The 16,928-nt window shown below is 40.5% G+C and overlaps 1 protein-coding gene across 1 annotated transcript in view; it reads right to left on the reverse strand.

The window, feature by feature from the left end:
• Positions 1–294: 294 nt before the first annotated feature.
• cdin1 (CDAN1 interacting nuclease 1) overlaps positions 295–16,928 on the reverse strand; it is a 59,931-nt gene continuing 43,297 nt past the window's right edge. The window contains exon 12 of the mRNA XM_061743235.1: positions 295–2,078. Coding sequence (XP_061599219.1) covers positions 1,910–2,078 — 169 coding nt within the window. The 3' untranslated portion in view covers positions 295–1,909. The remainder of the gene's footprint in view (positions 2,079–16,928) is intronic.

Here is a 16,928-nt window from a genome sequence, read left to right on the forward strand (position 1 = left end):
AAAAGAACGGGGGTAGGACACGGAGCCCCTATAGGCAGTTCATCTGTCTCTAAAAGCATCACTCAACTTTATGTTCACCTCTGGTTCCCCGAGCCTAGCTGTGTTTCTTACATTAGTATATGCTCATAAAATCCACCGGAGTTATAAAGATGTACAACAGACAACTGCATGATAGTCATACAGCCTTACATGGTAATCAGGTGTTTCTTTGTACCTATAGGCCCTCATATAGCTAAAGCAGTAGCACAATAAAGTTTAAGGTGTAAAATACTCATAACAGGAACATAATTCATCTCGGTTTGTCAAAACATATTTATTAGCAGAGAAGCACTCACAGTTGGGCAGTACAAGAAAATCTCATCATTCATTCACAATGTGGTAATATTAACTAAGGACGTTTGTTAATATAAAAAAAAGATGTGATTTACATTTTTTTTTCTTTATACAATTCAGCAGGTAACATAAACAATACATTTTGCATGTGATTTTGGAGGCTCGCAGGATATTGTTGGTATAAGTCAATGGACCTTTGTTCAGAGACCCGAGTTGGACTCCAGCGCGAGACCCCAGCTCTGCTTTGTTGCTCCTTCTTCCCCAGGGCCACTTTTAAATAACCCCATATACTATAATAAAAGCCAAAAAACTGCTTTATATTATTTATGAATTAAATATATTCCTATGTCAGGCTGCTGGTTATTCATAAACCATTTTAAGATGTCATGTCTTCTTTGAAAAATGTTACCGCTCATGTTCAGGATTTTATTTTACAGACCAAATGATTGGTCAATTTATCACAAAAAAAGGAGACGGATTATCAATGAATGTGAAAATATGCAATTATTACCCTAGACCACAAAACTAAGAAAAAATTAAAATTAAATTAGGTTGATCCTATCAATTCTCTAGGTGTACAATATTAGTGGAACCTGTGTGTTCCACTAATATTGCTTATTTATTTTTATTTTATTTATTTATTTGCACATAAAAAAAAAAAAAATACAACCGCCAAAAATTCAGACAAACAGTATTTAGAAAAAAAAGGAAAAAAAAAAAAAAAAGAATACAATGTAACAGAAAAAATTTGCAGGAGGAACCAAAAAAACCCTTAAGGGCTTGTCGAGTGGTCCTCCTATAATGAAACAAACAATATTTACAGAGATATGTAGACAACTAAGGAGAATAAGCTAAATTACTAGAAAAACAGGAATCTGATGAGATACTATACATATATTTTCTTTAAGTCATTACTAATTAAAACAAAAACAAACTAACTATGCAATGACTAGTAGTTCAAGCAGAAAAAGTTGCTTTCAATCCCAGAAAAAGTAAATCAATTAGATGTTATAATGGGTTAAGGGTCATTTTGAGGACAGTTGTAATCAGAAATGATCCTGTTTACCCCCCGAAGAGCGACTGAGAGGGCACTGAGTGACGCAGGTGAGACCCCCCCACCCCCCGCTAGACCGCACCTCTCTTATCTGTCAGTGGAACGGAGGAGGAAGAAGTGACAAAGGCCAGAACTTGGGGCGTGATAAGGCCTGGCCGGGGCGAGCAGCGTGGCTGTTCTCTGCGAGAGGCCATCCAAGGGCCAGGTGTCGACCACGAGGACACTCTGACCGCGCACTCTCACATACACGGAAAAAACTGCCGTGCACTTACGTCCAGTAGCTTTGGGCCGCTGAATGAGAGGAAGAACGAGGTATGCAGACAGAGAAAGGGGGGGTCAAGTGGAGTTCAGGGCAGATTTTTTTTGCCAGTTGTATCAGACTGCAGGAAAGCCAAATTGCTTCCGGATCTGGGTATCCACCCCTGCATAGTTCAGCATTCTTACCCGTCCCACCTCCTTGCTGCCCTCCCTCTTTCCTGCCATTCAACCTCCCATCTTTTTCACTCCACTTCTGCTCTTATCTCACTCGTTGTCCTGTATCTGGCTCTCTGGTGAACGATCCTGCTGGGTGGCATGGCTAAGGGTGACGATATCAGTAGGGAAGCAGTCTTTAAGTAGGATGCCTCTGTCTCTCTGGCAGTCCAGCTCTCCTATGAAACCGTACCAGTAGATCACAAGGCCTGGACCAAACCTGCAGCACAAAAACAAAAAAACAAACAGTGTTTTGTTACTACATCTTTAAGAGTTTTTAAGTATCTCAAAATGAGCTACACAGATGCATCTGAATCCATATCTGCAACATGTTTCAGCGACCGGCTTTGCAAATGGTAGCTTAACCCCCCCCCCGCCAAAAAAAAAGCCGGAACAAGGATTGAAAGATGGGCCGTCAGTGAGGTGGATCTGCAGGAGATAGGAGGGTTAGGTATGTTCCTTTGATCACCGTCCAGGAAAGTTCTATGGAATCAAACAAGAACACCTGCTGGAAGATATCGATCTTTATCACGCAATCACATTACACTGGCAGTGAAATAACAATCACCTACAAAAATAAAGTGCTGCACCAAGACCCCTGCATCCTGTCATCAGAAGCCTTTGGCACATAGCGGGGCATGCAGAGGTCGACACAAAGTCTGACGCTCAAACATTCTGCATCTGGTGGTTAAGGTGCCCCAATCCGGCCGTGTCCAGCTGTTTTATTCACGCAGACTTTTAAAGTAAAAGTGGCTTCTTCTTAAGCTGATCAACACTGCAGCTTCTGAATGCTTACTTGCCGACTTGCCCAGCATTTGAGAATTCAAATTCATGTTTTTTCCTCCTCAGTTTGTTGTGACATTATCTTTTTTTCAGCTACTGCGTGTTTTGAACACCGTCGGTACTGTATACCTTAAGGTTTGCAGGGGTCTTGGATCTTTGCTGGGAATATGCAACACTATTTAACTACTTTTTCTTTACAGAGGAAATAAATCATCTGTCAAGCTATTTATTAAGCCCCAAAGAGCTACCCGTGGCCCTTCTCTGCCTCATATACATCATACGTATTCTTTGAACATTAGCTGCCATGCATAAAGACGTGTCACAGCTGAACTCTGACTGTAGAGCACCTTCACTCCCATATGCACAACCTGGTTCAGAGGGCCAAAAACTTCTACGGTCCAAGATACTCTATCTTCAGACGGTTAACAATGTTGGGAGGCCTCTGGAGAACTAGACAGGAAGCTAGCCGAAGGCCCACGGAGAGCCGCGCAAGTTAAGTTTCAAGGTAAAGTACATAAAACCTTGAAGCTGTTATTAATCATTTTGTATTAAAATTTTGACTCAAACACATTCAGATACTTTTCTGACAGTTATTTTTGAAAATGCATGTGCTTAAATGATAAGACATTGCTATTAATTCTTAGGTGGTTAATTTTTCACTTTGACAACAAATTACAATTGTTAATACGAGACTGATGTGCCATCGCCAGATATGCGTTTGATGCACAGTGTTGACTGGGCCTTGAGGCGGTGGATGTTTTACATAAAACACTTCTATAGAGACAGGCACACATGCAAAAAGAAACGTGTGCTTCTACACAGACATCCCTCCCTCCCTCCAAGAGGCCCTTGCAGCAGTACATGATTCTGTACTTCATCCCTGCATTTTACGTTTCACAGAGTGTGATTTACGGCGCTGTATCTATGAGCAAACAGGCCAAAGCTAACAGCCCTCCAGAAAGTCTGCAGATGAACGCTGTGAGTTCACCACAGTGTCACACACTGAGCTCTGCTTCTCGCTGCTGCACACAACCCCAGTCCCAAAACTCTCATTTCCATGGTCCACTGCTGCATATGGCCACCAACTCTTAATTTGGACATGTTGTGGAGACGCAACCTAAACATTTACATTAGACGACTTCGGAACAGGGTTTATGCTCTTTTTTCCTTTTTGTTCGTTTAGCCGCCATGCTGTGTGTATTTCCTGTGCTGTGGATGGGGAGGTGAGGCTAAATGGAGTAGAAAAGGGTGATGATTCTGCAGAGAGTAGGGAAGGGGCAATCCTCTGAAAAGGTTAAAACTGTACATCAACAGATAAGGCAGCAGTGCACGATACATCATGTCCCAGGTCTGTCAGGGGAGGCCAAGTACAAATTGAAACTAGCTAAATTATAAACACTGGGGAGCCATGTCACCAAGGCCTCCCCGTATCGTAAAGAAAATAAACAGACTTTGAGACTACTCAGAAGTAATACAAGTCAGAAATTCAGGGACCCTGAGGTAGAAATGAGATTGAGAATGGGAAAACAAAACAAAAAGGAAAAAAAAGGAGCAAAAACTAAAAGAGGTAGGATCAGGGGCCAAGACCAAGTCTGATGGCCGATTCGGGGAGAAGTTCTATGCAACCCCGAAACACTGCAGAAAGCTATTATATTTTTAAAGCACAATACTTAAACATTTACAGGGCATATTTTGTAACTTCAGTAGACCTATATACTGTGAATAAAAAAAAACCTTACAAAATAAAAAAGGACCCTTAAAAATGTTCACCAATAACCGTCTAGGGTTAAAATTTGAACAATTCAAGTACCTTATTGACTGCCCAATAAAAGGGATAATGTGAAAATAATTGATTAATCAGGGTGATTTTTTTTTTTTTAAATATTTAAAAAATTGCAATGATTAAATGCATTGTATGTCCTTTAAGCGAGTGCCGTCCAAGGGGCCACAGTGGATCTTTAACATGGCAGTAGAAGAGAAAACCCTGCTTTGCCCCACGAATAGAACATTTTATGCTGAAGACAGTATCTTTGGATACACACAGTTTGGGGATAATAGCAAAAGCATTGAGAAAAATATTCACAAGTTAGTATTTCTTTTAGGTTGAATTCTTATTATTTCTTGACACACCACATGTTCTAGCGCCGTCACTCCACTGGTATTTGTTTAAACGTGATCTGGAAAATTCCTATTAGCACCATAATTTCCCCACTCCAACTTGAATATAATTATACACCCATGTAAAATGGATTACATGTTTCCTTGTAATTTTGTTGTTTGCATCCAATCCAAGAGCCCTCTTTACCTGTACGTGTATTTTGTGTGAAAATGGAAGCTAATAGCAAGCAAGAGTGGCTGCCTTGAGCAGACAATAACAACCCCAAGCCAGGTAAAAAAAAAAACGGTAAAGAAAATGGTATCTCAAAGTATTTGGTTCTATATAAAGTTTCCATGATACAGATAACAATCAGAAATGCTCTCACATACTGTCTGTACGTCTGTTAACTTTCACTGTTCAATTGAACATCTGGAGCCGCAGTAGTTTCCTAAGTTGGAAATACAACTTTGATAGAGTTCTATATTTAATATTCATTCTTTATCTGGTTTTAATTCAGCAAAAAAAAAAAAAAGAATATAAACTCTAAGCACGAGCATTGTTATCAGAAAGAAAAATTGGTATTGATACATCTATATCTCTATTCCATTGACGTGGTCTCCACACAACTTTCTGCTGGAAGCAAAAAAGGATGGGGGACTGTTAAGCGAATGCATACATTTCCCACTTTAAACATAAGGTAATGACCTAATCCAGCTAATAGCAGTAGTGTATGCAATTTTCATCTCGACTCACATCAAAGCCACAACATTGGATCAGAGTACCATTTGTATTTAAATAAATTAAGGTAATCATAGTAATCACGTGGCTCCTAAAATTTCTATGAAATTGATTTTCGAGAGGAACAAAAGATGGAATTGATGACATTGTAACATACCATTTAAAACTACACCTTATGATGGTTTGTCTTAGCAAATTCTAAAATCAATTTAAGAATAAGTCTAAATATAAATGATAAAATTTAAAAGGGACACAAATGATCATTATTATGCCAAGGAAAACCTGAGAGAGATTAAGTAGTACTAGTTTCATGGATTTGCTTATCTTGCAAAATCAAATTTAAGTGAAATATTTTGAATATTTCAATTGCAAAAAAAAAAAACCCAATGTGATGAATTTAGCTAAATTAATGACAATGTAGTTAATAGGAATGATTTTAAACACTTGAGAGCCTATCTTCACTTTCTTATATGTATTCAAATTTAATTTTGTGTGTTGTAAAGTTGTAAAGGAAGCAAAAGGAGGTTGGGTTTAAATTTGTAACCAACAGTCTATTACACAGGTTGTCACATCTTAAACTGCCGTGTGCTTATTCTTCACAGCACCACTAAATCAGACTGAATCATTTCCCAACAAACACCTAACTATGTAACAAGGTAGTAAAACAGATTTTAAAACGCAGTAATTTCAGCAAGAGAGCCACTTGACAAGCCTGGGCGTGGACGGCGGCTGCCACCCATGCTTTGGTTAGTGTTAATGAGCGGCTGATGGTCACATTTTAAGCAGGTGCCAGGCGGCTTATTACAGCAGCCTAATGAGAGCAAACCACTCAGGAACAGAAACCCTTAGATGGAGACGAGGGAGCGTTACTATCCGTTAGTGTACACCAAGTGAGATGTGAACCCAAGTCTCTCACGGAGGTTTGCACTGAATTATATCTTTGTATCTTGAATGTTAAAACCATATATTTAAAAAAAAAAAAAAAAAAAAAAAAAAAAAAAAGTTCATGAAAACTTCTATTGCTGCATGAAGAGTAAACAGAAATGGGAAGCAACAATATAATTAGATTTTACAATTTTTTTCAACTGTGATGCATCACCTCTTATGTCAATAACACTAAGTGGTTAGGAATCAAGAAGACCAGTATTTTAGTTTAAAGACGGATTCTCATTTCTCATCCCCGCTGGTTTGGGAAATACGTTTGGAATAGTTTTAATAGATCAGGACTGCAGGCAGGCCAGGGTAAAAATGACCCTTACTACAGTAAAAATTATTTAGTAATTAGAGGAAAAAGTGGATTGACATTATATTTCTGAAATAACCAAGGCTATTTCTTAAAAGAAGGCAGCGTCATGATGGCTGCATGTGTGGCCTTAGAACCTACATTTTATCTTCTCACATGCAATTGTTATCCACTCTTCTGCAACAAAAACCCCTCTAAACTGGACGGTTCTCCAGCTTCACCCAGAGGTTCAGTCTTACACGATTTCTAATAAGAATTAAAAAATTGGGATTCATCAGAACACAGGTGAGTTTTTAAGTTTCTTCTTAGCTTCAAAGAAATGTTCTTTCTGGGTTCTTTGTTTCAAAATATTAACAACTGGAATTATTTTCCTTTGAAATGAATACTAAGACATTTTAAAATCACAGCATTCTATAATTTTTTTTTACTAAAAAGCATGTAAACATCTAATACAATGTAAATCCCTTTCTCATTTTCTGAGAAGTCCAAGGTTGCTGAAGGTCAGACAGCACACTCGCCAGAGAACCCTCTTTGATCTGTCGAATCCGGTGAGAAAAAGCCTTTCTATAGTGGAAATTATCAACTTCTGCCAAAATACATTAAACGACAGCATGAATTATCAATAAAATCAAGATGAATTTTTGGGCGACTGAACAACACACTTACTTCATTCTAAATACCTAACAGAGCCATTTTAAACAAAGCCTCCAGCGATGATTTAGAGACAGTGCAAGCCTCAACCTGAGGGTGAACCCTGCCTCTCCGAGGTCTCTCCATAAAGCCCTCTTTGTTTTCAGCATCCATACATCAGGTCACAAGGTAGAGCCACTAAAGCACTGCTAAACATTAGCTTTAGGCAGTCTTTTCTCTGCTCTCGATAAGTCTGGAGCCTCCTCAACTTCTCTGAAAACACACAGCGTTGACACAAACCAGGGAATAGTGTAGATGAATAAGAAAAGAAAAGTCACTGTGTTCAAGAAATGAAAACGGTGTACACAGAAATAGATGGAGAACGTGTCGGAGTGACAAATGCCTATTTGTTTTCTTTTGTCAGAACACAAGTCAGGCAATGAAAATGTATTTCCAGGGTCAGGTGACAGTTGCTGAGACCTGTTGCTTGTGCCTTTATGAGTGTTCATCGGGTCCTCAAGTTTACCCCTACAGTCCAAACACATGCACGTTAGGTTGACTGGTGATTGTAAATTGTCTGCAGGTGTGATTTTGAGCATGCATTGCTTTTTGACCCGTTTGTCTCCGTGTTGGCATGTGATGGACAGTTGGTGCAGGCTTATTCTACCTCCTGCCTGTTGACAGCAGGGTTAGGCTGCAGAACCCCCGTGACCCTGACCACGATGAGGTGGGTATAGAAAGTAGAAGATTAGATGAGAAGAATAGATGATTTGTTTGTAGACATGGCATTTTAAAGGGTGGCTGTGACCCTTGGGCTTGCAACCCCGATGATATTGTTCTGTGTTCTGCTGAAAACTGTAAATCCAGTGGCTGTGTATTTAATGTCAGCTGCAGCAGCTGTTTGTAGGAAGTCTGCCAGTGAGATGACGATGATAACACCCCTGATAAGTAAAGCTTCTGTTCACAAATCAAATATCCAAAGACCGACTCTGCCCGGAGGGGCATCCTGGAACAGGTAGGTAAATAATCCCTTTGTGCAAACTAAACAGCCTACTCACCATAAATAACAGGAATTGAAAAGAAGATTTAACCTCCCACAGACAAGTTATTAACATCTCTAGAGCCAAGAATAGACCACTTTCAGTTTTCCTCTCCACCCCTTGCTTTGTCTTTAAAACAGAGTTCACCTGAGCTCAGGTATGTAAACCACAAACAAAAGGCAATGGTAATACATAAATTAAATGTTGCCACTGCAGGAACCTATAACAAGCACCTCACTAAGTTGAAAAGAGGGCAAAGTGTTGCCAATAGTTGTCATTAGCGGCAGTGGGTAGCACTTGAAGTACTTTTGCACTTAAAGCATACAAAATGTATTATTAGTATATACTTTTAACAGTACTACTGTTATAGAATTAAGTACTAACACATGTTTGAGTAGTGTAGTACTTAACACAGAGGTCTGGGAATATCAGTGTGTTGCCAATTATGTGTTGGAGTAGGAACAAAGTTACTGCATGCTCATTAATGTGAGATACCAGAGCAGAGACATTTACCTGAAAACCACAACAACTCTGGACATAGGTTTCATGGTTTTTTTTTTTTCACACAAAAATTTTTCCTGTGAAACAGGCTTGTGTTTTTCTTGTTGTATTAGATATGGCTTTGCACCCTCAATGAAGCAATGTGTGAGCTAAGACTGCTGGTACCTTTAACAAGCCCATCAGCTCGGAGAATTAAAATGAACTATGACTGTGCATCAGTCAGCGAGTCTTTACTACAGAACATGTGGCAACACTGTCTGTTACCATGTTGTGTGAGTGATCTGGTTTGAAAGTTCAGAATGTAGTCTTTCTTCAAACCGCACTGACATTTATGAGATTTGACTTGTTTTAAACATTCACTCTTCTAAAGGCCTCTAGTCTCCATAGCCGTTAGCTTAGCCCCCCGTCAGAATCTCTCCCAATCTAAGAGTGCTGTAAACACTGTAAACTGCAGGTAAGACACCACTGTTAGTACCTCACACAACCCTTCTTGGGGGAAAAAAGAAACAAAAGAATAATTCACCTTTAATTGAATTTATGACTATTGTAAACTTATCTACAATTAAATTTCTAAACTTAAACAGATGCAGATAATATGGGTGTGCTTTTACTTTTTTCTCTTTTTCTATGGAGAACATTTCTGAACTACCCCAATAATTCTGTCAACACTACTTATAAGCATGATGCTCAAGTGAGTACATTTACAAAGGATATAGCTTTTAGCTTGGAAAACCTTCAATTTTAGAAAGCATTTTGAAATTGTGCCTTAGATCTAAATGGATGAAGACAAACTATGACTTTTCAGTGTGAAATTAACTTCTGAGGATTTAGTTGAGTTGCCTTTTTCCCAATGCTGAAACAGCAATGTGATACATAAACATAAAGAACTGAAGCTTTATGAACTTTTTATGAATATTACAATAGTATTTAAGATAATTGGCACACCACATTAGAACAAACGTTTGATCTGTTTTTTTTTTCTTTCTTCAAGTGTAAGTTGACTAAATCATCAATAATAATCATTTTACCAATGACAAAGAACTCTAAGTTTTGTTGTAGGTAATCAGGCTTAAAACAACAAGCATTAACTTTAGCATTATACAGATTTAGGATCAACAGTTAACATGTAACCCCCCTCCCAACACACACACACACACACACAGACCCCTCAGCCTCCATCTCCTGCCAATACGCCAAGCAAAGGCTTATCACCTTACACACTCACACACATCCTCCAGCAGCAGGGAGGAGCCCTAATCAGTGTTTGGAACTCGTTAAGTCTCTTAACTGAGCATGCCGCCTTACACATTAGCAACATTTATCTCAGGGGCATGTGTGCTCAGGTTCTTATGTGTGCTGGTTCCATGTCAGATCCGTAGCGTCATGGTGAAACATGCTTTGACATACTCTGGCCTCCTTTGGATGTGGAGTGAAACCAAACAACATGTGGTCTTGCTTTGACTTTGTCAAGTGTTCCAAAGGCGGCCAGAACGGTACAAACTATTACTTTTGCTATGCGATTGTAGTGATAAGAATGCTGCACTTGAATAAGGGTTAACATTTGGAGAGACTCTTTGCTCTTTTCTCGGATATCGACTCTGCACTCCCTGTAACGACCCTTTACATCATGAAAATGGCCTGATCTCTTCGGTTACGACACACTGATTGGGTATTCATTAACACTCACTGGTGATATTATTAAATTACATTACAGTGATGGCTGTAAATGCCATCTCCTCTACAAAAATGGTGAAGAACTTTACTGAAATGATCATTGGACACAACCGCAGTATTTGTGAGCTGAAATTAGTTGAAATTAAGCTGAAATTAGTAAATATATTAAAATGTTATTTCAGCAAAGGATTGAGAAGACGTTTATTATTTTCCATAAAGTAACAGTGAAAAAAGGATGACTTTAATGTATTCAGATGAGATTTAAAGCGTTATAATTTGTTATATACATTTGTTATAATCTGCTCAAATGTCCCACTGGCCTTTGATGCGTCTCCACGTCTGTGTGTTCTGAATAAAGACAGGAAGTTCCCCACGGTGGCGGGCTAGCGGGCTGGGGGGGCTGTGCAGACACAGACGAGCACATCATCAGGGGGATACATGCTCCTTTAACCTGTTATTGTGAACTCCCAGCAGCCCTGGCCGATAATTGCCACCTGTCTCTTGGGAAACGCAGTCAAAGGAAGGCAGAGGGTCAGCCATTTTGTATCTTCCGCGGCTCTGCGGCTCCTCGCCCCCGCGCAATCCTGGTCCTAATCCTGCTCTTAACCCTGGCGGCTAATGTGTTTTCAATTTAGGATGATCCCCCACTACAGGCATGGCCCTAATCAACAACAGTTTTTACTGTAACCCTATCTGGCCCTGCTGGGGCAGCGTCAGCCTGACCGGGCGCCTGCAAATCTGATGTGTCCAGCAGAGCAGAGTGCGTATATGTATACATATCATGTTTATACGTGAGGTCATGGGATGTGTGCCTTAAAATTGGCGTACATCTTCCACACGGGCTGCTTAAATACACATTTGCATACATTCAGAAGACGCATTTCTTCTCCTTTCCCAGTTAGAAGACATTAGTGAAACTGTGTAATTTAAGATAACATGTTTTTTTAAATCCTCACCGTTTAATTAATGCTTTTAAATACTCTTTGTTTATGTTTTTTTTGCCACTCTGTTCATCCTTTAATAAAACACATTCCACCGGCTCCATCGCTCAGAGGTTCAAGGAGTAAGTCTCACATTGTAAATTCTGCCATCTCAGAGAAGGCCGAATCAAAAGTCATGGAGGGGCAGGTGTGAATGTTTGTTGTGTAAGCCTCCTGACCCCGGCATCCATGAGAACGACTCTGCCCCAAAATTAGAGTCCTGTCTCTGATGTCTCCCTGAGAGAAAAAGAGGCCTGGCTTTCGTCCAAGTCAGCACCTTTGGAAGTGCAGTCGTGTTACCACCACTAAATCAACATGTCAGCACCCAGCCCGGTGAACTTCTTCACCCAGACTCCACTGCTTGCAGCTACCCCGTGCACGTAATGAAATGGTGTGAATGTCAAATCTGTCTGCTTTAACAAAAACGGGGAAAGGAGATATAAAAAGAAAGTAAAACAAAAGAAAAAGAAAAAACGTTTCTTGTTCAGCAGTTACGGAGAACCCTCTCAACTCCAACACGACGCTTAACTTCATCAGACATGGTATATTAGTCATGTTCCATGTAGAATAATGTATAACCAGTGCAGCAACTGAGCCAGAGTCAGATTAAGCTGTGCTCGCCATCAGCCCTCGGTCTCCGCGTCCAAAATGGAACTGCCTCGGTTTAGGGGGTGAATTTGGAGGCGGACAGAGGCGAAAGGTACGCAGAAATGTGCATGCTTACTCGGCAGTCTGTTTACATTCCTGAGGGTAATTTTAGCCCCCCGGGGGGGAGAACGCAAGGGGGGGGCTAACATGTCGTTGGGGCTTGTCAGTGTTCGACGAGCTAGCAGGCACAGTGGCGGCACCTGGACATCTGGGTGGTACGTAAATACACACATACAGACACACACCAACATAAACCTCCTGGGCGAAAAGAAAAAAAAAAAAAAAAAAAAAAAAAAATCCCCACTGGAACTCACGGGTGATCTGGATTTACATCACTTCGGTTTTAGGTCAGGTTTAGTATTACAAAATATAAAACATCTTTTCCAGGTAGATATTATATTGATCACTACCTTGTGAATGAAAAGGTAAATGGACAAATGCAGATAGTGGCCAAGAGAAGTAAAGACGTAGTCTAGCTAACGGACCCACCGCAGAGCGCCAGGCTCTTTGGACAACGCAGGATATCCCCAATGTTTTCACTGGCAATCTGGGGTGCAAATCTAATTTCATTGTATTTTTTTTTAAAATTTGCTAAGTAAACGAAAACAATAATCCTCGCTCAGGAAGAGCTAAGGGTTTACGTACGCGTGTTGGGATTTATCTTCTTATTACTCCCAGCCCCGGGTGTCGCTTCAAAGGGCAAGGAAGCATAATGTCCGCCGTGTTTGCAGTGTTCGTGTATGAACACACGTGGAACAGAAAAGGAGAGGGAGACGCAGACAAGAAGAGAGGAAGAACGCGACTCAGAGCTTATCGAAACTAATTAGGGGAGGGATCAGGATGAAAGTTAAATACTGGGATACATGTAATGAAAGAAGCAGGGAAGGGGACATCTAGGGGTCAGGCCCACACCAAACAGTGGTCCTCAGGCAATCTGGTATTGATTTTTACTCGTTTGTGGATGAAGGTGGATGGGAGGCAGGGAGCCACGGAGAGGCAGTCGGGTAGTCTAAGGGTCTCGAGAGTTGTCAACTTGACAGTTTAACCCCTTTTGGAGTAGAACAAACAAACAGAGGGATCTCCTGGGCTGACAGCGTTGATCTGTCACAGCGATGACACTGCAAAGCCCTGCACAATGCCCACACAGGAGAAGTGAGTGGGGAGGGGGTAAAAGCAGGGGGTTGAGCTGATACAGATATGCTCAGGCACATTCCTTAAGACTAAAATATAGGACTGTGCCCTGTTCACTTTTAAATATTCTAGAGGACTAAAAGAGGCATTCAGTTACAATTTTGGTCCGAATGTCTCTCAGCAAAATGAGACAAAATATCAATACAAAATATACCTTGAATTAGGGCTGTTCGATTAATCGATTTTAAATCGTAATCGCGATTATGTAATTAGAACGATGTTAAAATGTGAAAATCGTAAAATCGATTTTTTTTTTTTTTTTAACCTCGTCTGCACACATATTAATGATTGATGGAAATACCTCTCAATACCTGCGACAAGTGCCCCATCGGAGAGGCTCTTTAGTGTAGGAGGGGGCGTTGTAACATGCCACCGGGCATCCCTCAAGCCAGATGCGGTAGACCGGCTCGTGTTCCTTGCAAAAAACTTGCGAATGTGAATAGCAAATGTAATGACTGACATTACACACCTCTACCTCCTTCATGGGTTGCATTATTATTTGGCATGCAAAGACCCAGTTTAGTTTAATTAGAAAATGTCTTGTTTTATTTAATTGGAAATATAACTTACTGTATGTTTGCAAGTGCTGATTTGCTGATTTTTTTTTTCAGAGATAAAACTTTATATTTTATTATATTTTTGAACTTATTTTACAGAGTTTTGCACTTTATTCATTCATTTTTGGTTTAATAAGAGCAAAGTTTGCACTTAAAGCCCAATGGGGCAAATGTTCAATAAAAAAAACAGCATATTTGAAATCATTTCTTTGCCTTTTGTCAATTCACAAAATAATCGTAATCGTAATCGAAAATCGGATTTTGAGAGAAAAAAAATCGAGATTTTATTTTTGGGCAAAATCGAACAGCCCTACCTTGAATGCATAATTATAATGGTCTTATGTAAATGTAGTGATAGAACCTATATTCCTACATCCAAAATTCTGCTTACACTTTGGTCTTTCATTGGTCATGAAGTAAATGCATCAATGCTGAACAGAACTGTGATTGGCCACAAACCCACACAGACACACAGATGTCAGTACTCTTCTCTTGTCACTCAGTTTGTGAAAGCCATCACCCTGAGCACCTTCACTCTTGTGGCTATAAACACTTGAAAACCCTTTTCACTCTTCCCCTAAGACTGCCTCATCATTTTGTCACATTGCCAAGGGGTCACCATTAGCCCGGCCAGCTCTCATTTGTACTATAGAGACACACACACACAGAAACACACACACACACACACACACACAGCTGATGAAGCGTAGACTGTCCACATGAAACCAGACTAGCCCTCATCCTCCCCATCATGGTCTGGGGATGCTCCATCATGACAAATGCTACGGGGTCCCTCACTTGTCAGAAGTTGTCAGACAGATAGGTATCCTGGATACGCACAGCTGACAGGTAATCTTAATGTCTTCAATTAGCCCAATTAGGCCTGTCATAAACAATCTGATAGGTGTTCAACCAACACAAACAGATAAACACACACACACAGGCACACACCCAACACCAAGGTCTGCAGGGTATTAATGAGAAAGGTAATGGGTATATCAGCGGACGGTTGACTTGTTTTTCATACTGAGGAGGGGTGTGTCCCCATCCCTTGCTCTCAGCTGTGCACTGCTGGCTGCAACCTGGTCAGTTCAAATTGTACCATCTCCTTTCATTAGCGCATTGCTGGCTGAGAATCTGAAAGGCCATGACAAAATTCATTTGAGATGAGGGGGAGCAGATTGCCTGAAGCAGGTGCTAAAAGGGAGATAAAACAAAGAAGCACCTTTGTGAAGTTCTGAGTGTGCATGGATGCAAGCGGGTCCTATTTGTGTGTTGTTACATGAGAGATGCTTTTCTCTAGTCTTCACATTCTCGCCCTTTTGTTGCTTTGGTTAATAAGTAATGACACTAAAATGTTTTGGAAAAAAATGAAAGAAAGTGGGAAAGGAATAAGCCACGTGTATACTTGAGTATTCACTGTGGTGAAATACCAATATTATTTTCAGAGTGACTAGATAGCTCAGGACCTTTATACTTTATACAACCTTTACACTGCAAAGCAAAAGGTGGCACCTACACTACATCCTCAGCTTTTGTTCTCCAAACAGTTCTTTATAGTCATCTATTTGCATGTTGAGTTTATTAACTCCTGTGATGCAGAATACCGTTGAATTTTTTAGTTTCTCATATTATCCCAAATCTTCAGCTTGGCTGCCTCCCTCATCCAAGTTACCCAACACTGGGTTCAAGAATCCGTGCCATGGCAGGTATCAATGGTCTTGTAGCCACAGCTATGGGTGGCTGTCATGACAACGGAGGCATATATCATGGCCCATTTAGTTGACATCCATTTCTTCGTGAGAGGTGGGAGTTAAAGATTCTTCTGACTGGTTCCTCTGCCAGATTGTTTGGGCATACTGGGTCTATATGGTATCCTTCACTACCATCATATCTAACTTACCACCAGATTGTAAGTTAACTGACTGGTCTCTTAATTGTATTTCCTTCAGCACATTCTTCTTCATACAAATTTCCAAAACATGCTGCCACATATCCAATGATACAGCGATTATCAAACTGAACTGTGATGCAACATGTACTTCTGGATACCCTTATGGTCCAACAGGGTATATGCTCTGGACAAGCAAGTGACTAGTACATAATTCCAGTAAAATACCACAACACAGATTAAAAACAGAAAGGCTTTACTTTAGGTAGCACTGTTACTACCCACCTAATCACTGAAGCCCTCTGAACAATGGAGTCCCACTTACAGTAAGAGCAGCCTCAAGCGATTCAGTCAAAGGCATCCAAAAAGTAGAGTACACAAGCAGAAATGACAGAACCTGTGTCCTGACTTGAAGGTGGAGAGAGGTGAGTTTCTCATCTACTGCCTCTAGAACCTCTCTCAAGGAGATTGGTTGCAGAGCTCACACTATGTGGTGAGGCGAGTCTGACTTAATCTAGCTTGTACCTCTCATCTCTACGTATATGGTCATAATTCCATGTCTCATTGGGCCAGTTTTGGTAACCAAGAGTTGGGAAACCAAGACCCATGCTGAGGCTGCTACTTCTGCTGCTGCTTTTGTTTCTCAGCACCCCAAGCATATGGCCCGTCTTGGAGGCACTGAGCCTATAGGAGGCAAATACAAATTGTCTGTTTAAGCTGATTCCAGTACGGGTTTATGGGTGAAAGCCTGGTCATCAAGTGCTTGCTATCAAACCATCCCTACGGTTTGGCTCCAGGGAAGCGCGCAGGGGACGCACATTCAGGCAAGGGACATTGTGCTCTTTGATGATGTTTGCCCATAAAGAGTGGAATGTATGTGGAATGTGGAAATTTGAGAATAAAAAAATAGCTAAAATCAGCATAGAATCTCTGGGCCACGAGTCAAAAGGTGACAAGAAGACAAACCATCTACAATCATCATGATCTGTGATGGACCTCTAACTCTACTTCTGATCCTCACCTCAAGTGACAGCGGAAAAACCATCATGAGTAGAGAAAGAAAAAAAAAAAGACGGGAGCAAAGAGAAAAGCCGTC

Source organism: Cololabis saira, chromosome 16, assembly GCF_033807715.1.
Source record: "Cololabis saira isolate AMF1-May2022 chromosome 16, fColSai1.1, whole genome shotgun sequence".
In the NCBI taxonomy this organism is placed as follows: Eukaryota; Metazoa; Chordata; class Actinopteri; order Beloniformes; family Belonidae; genus Cololabis; species Cololabis saira.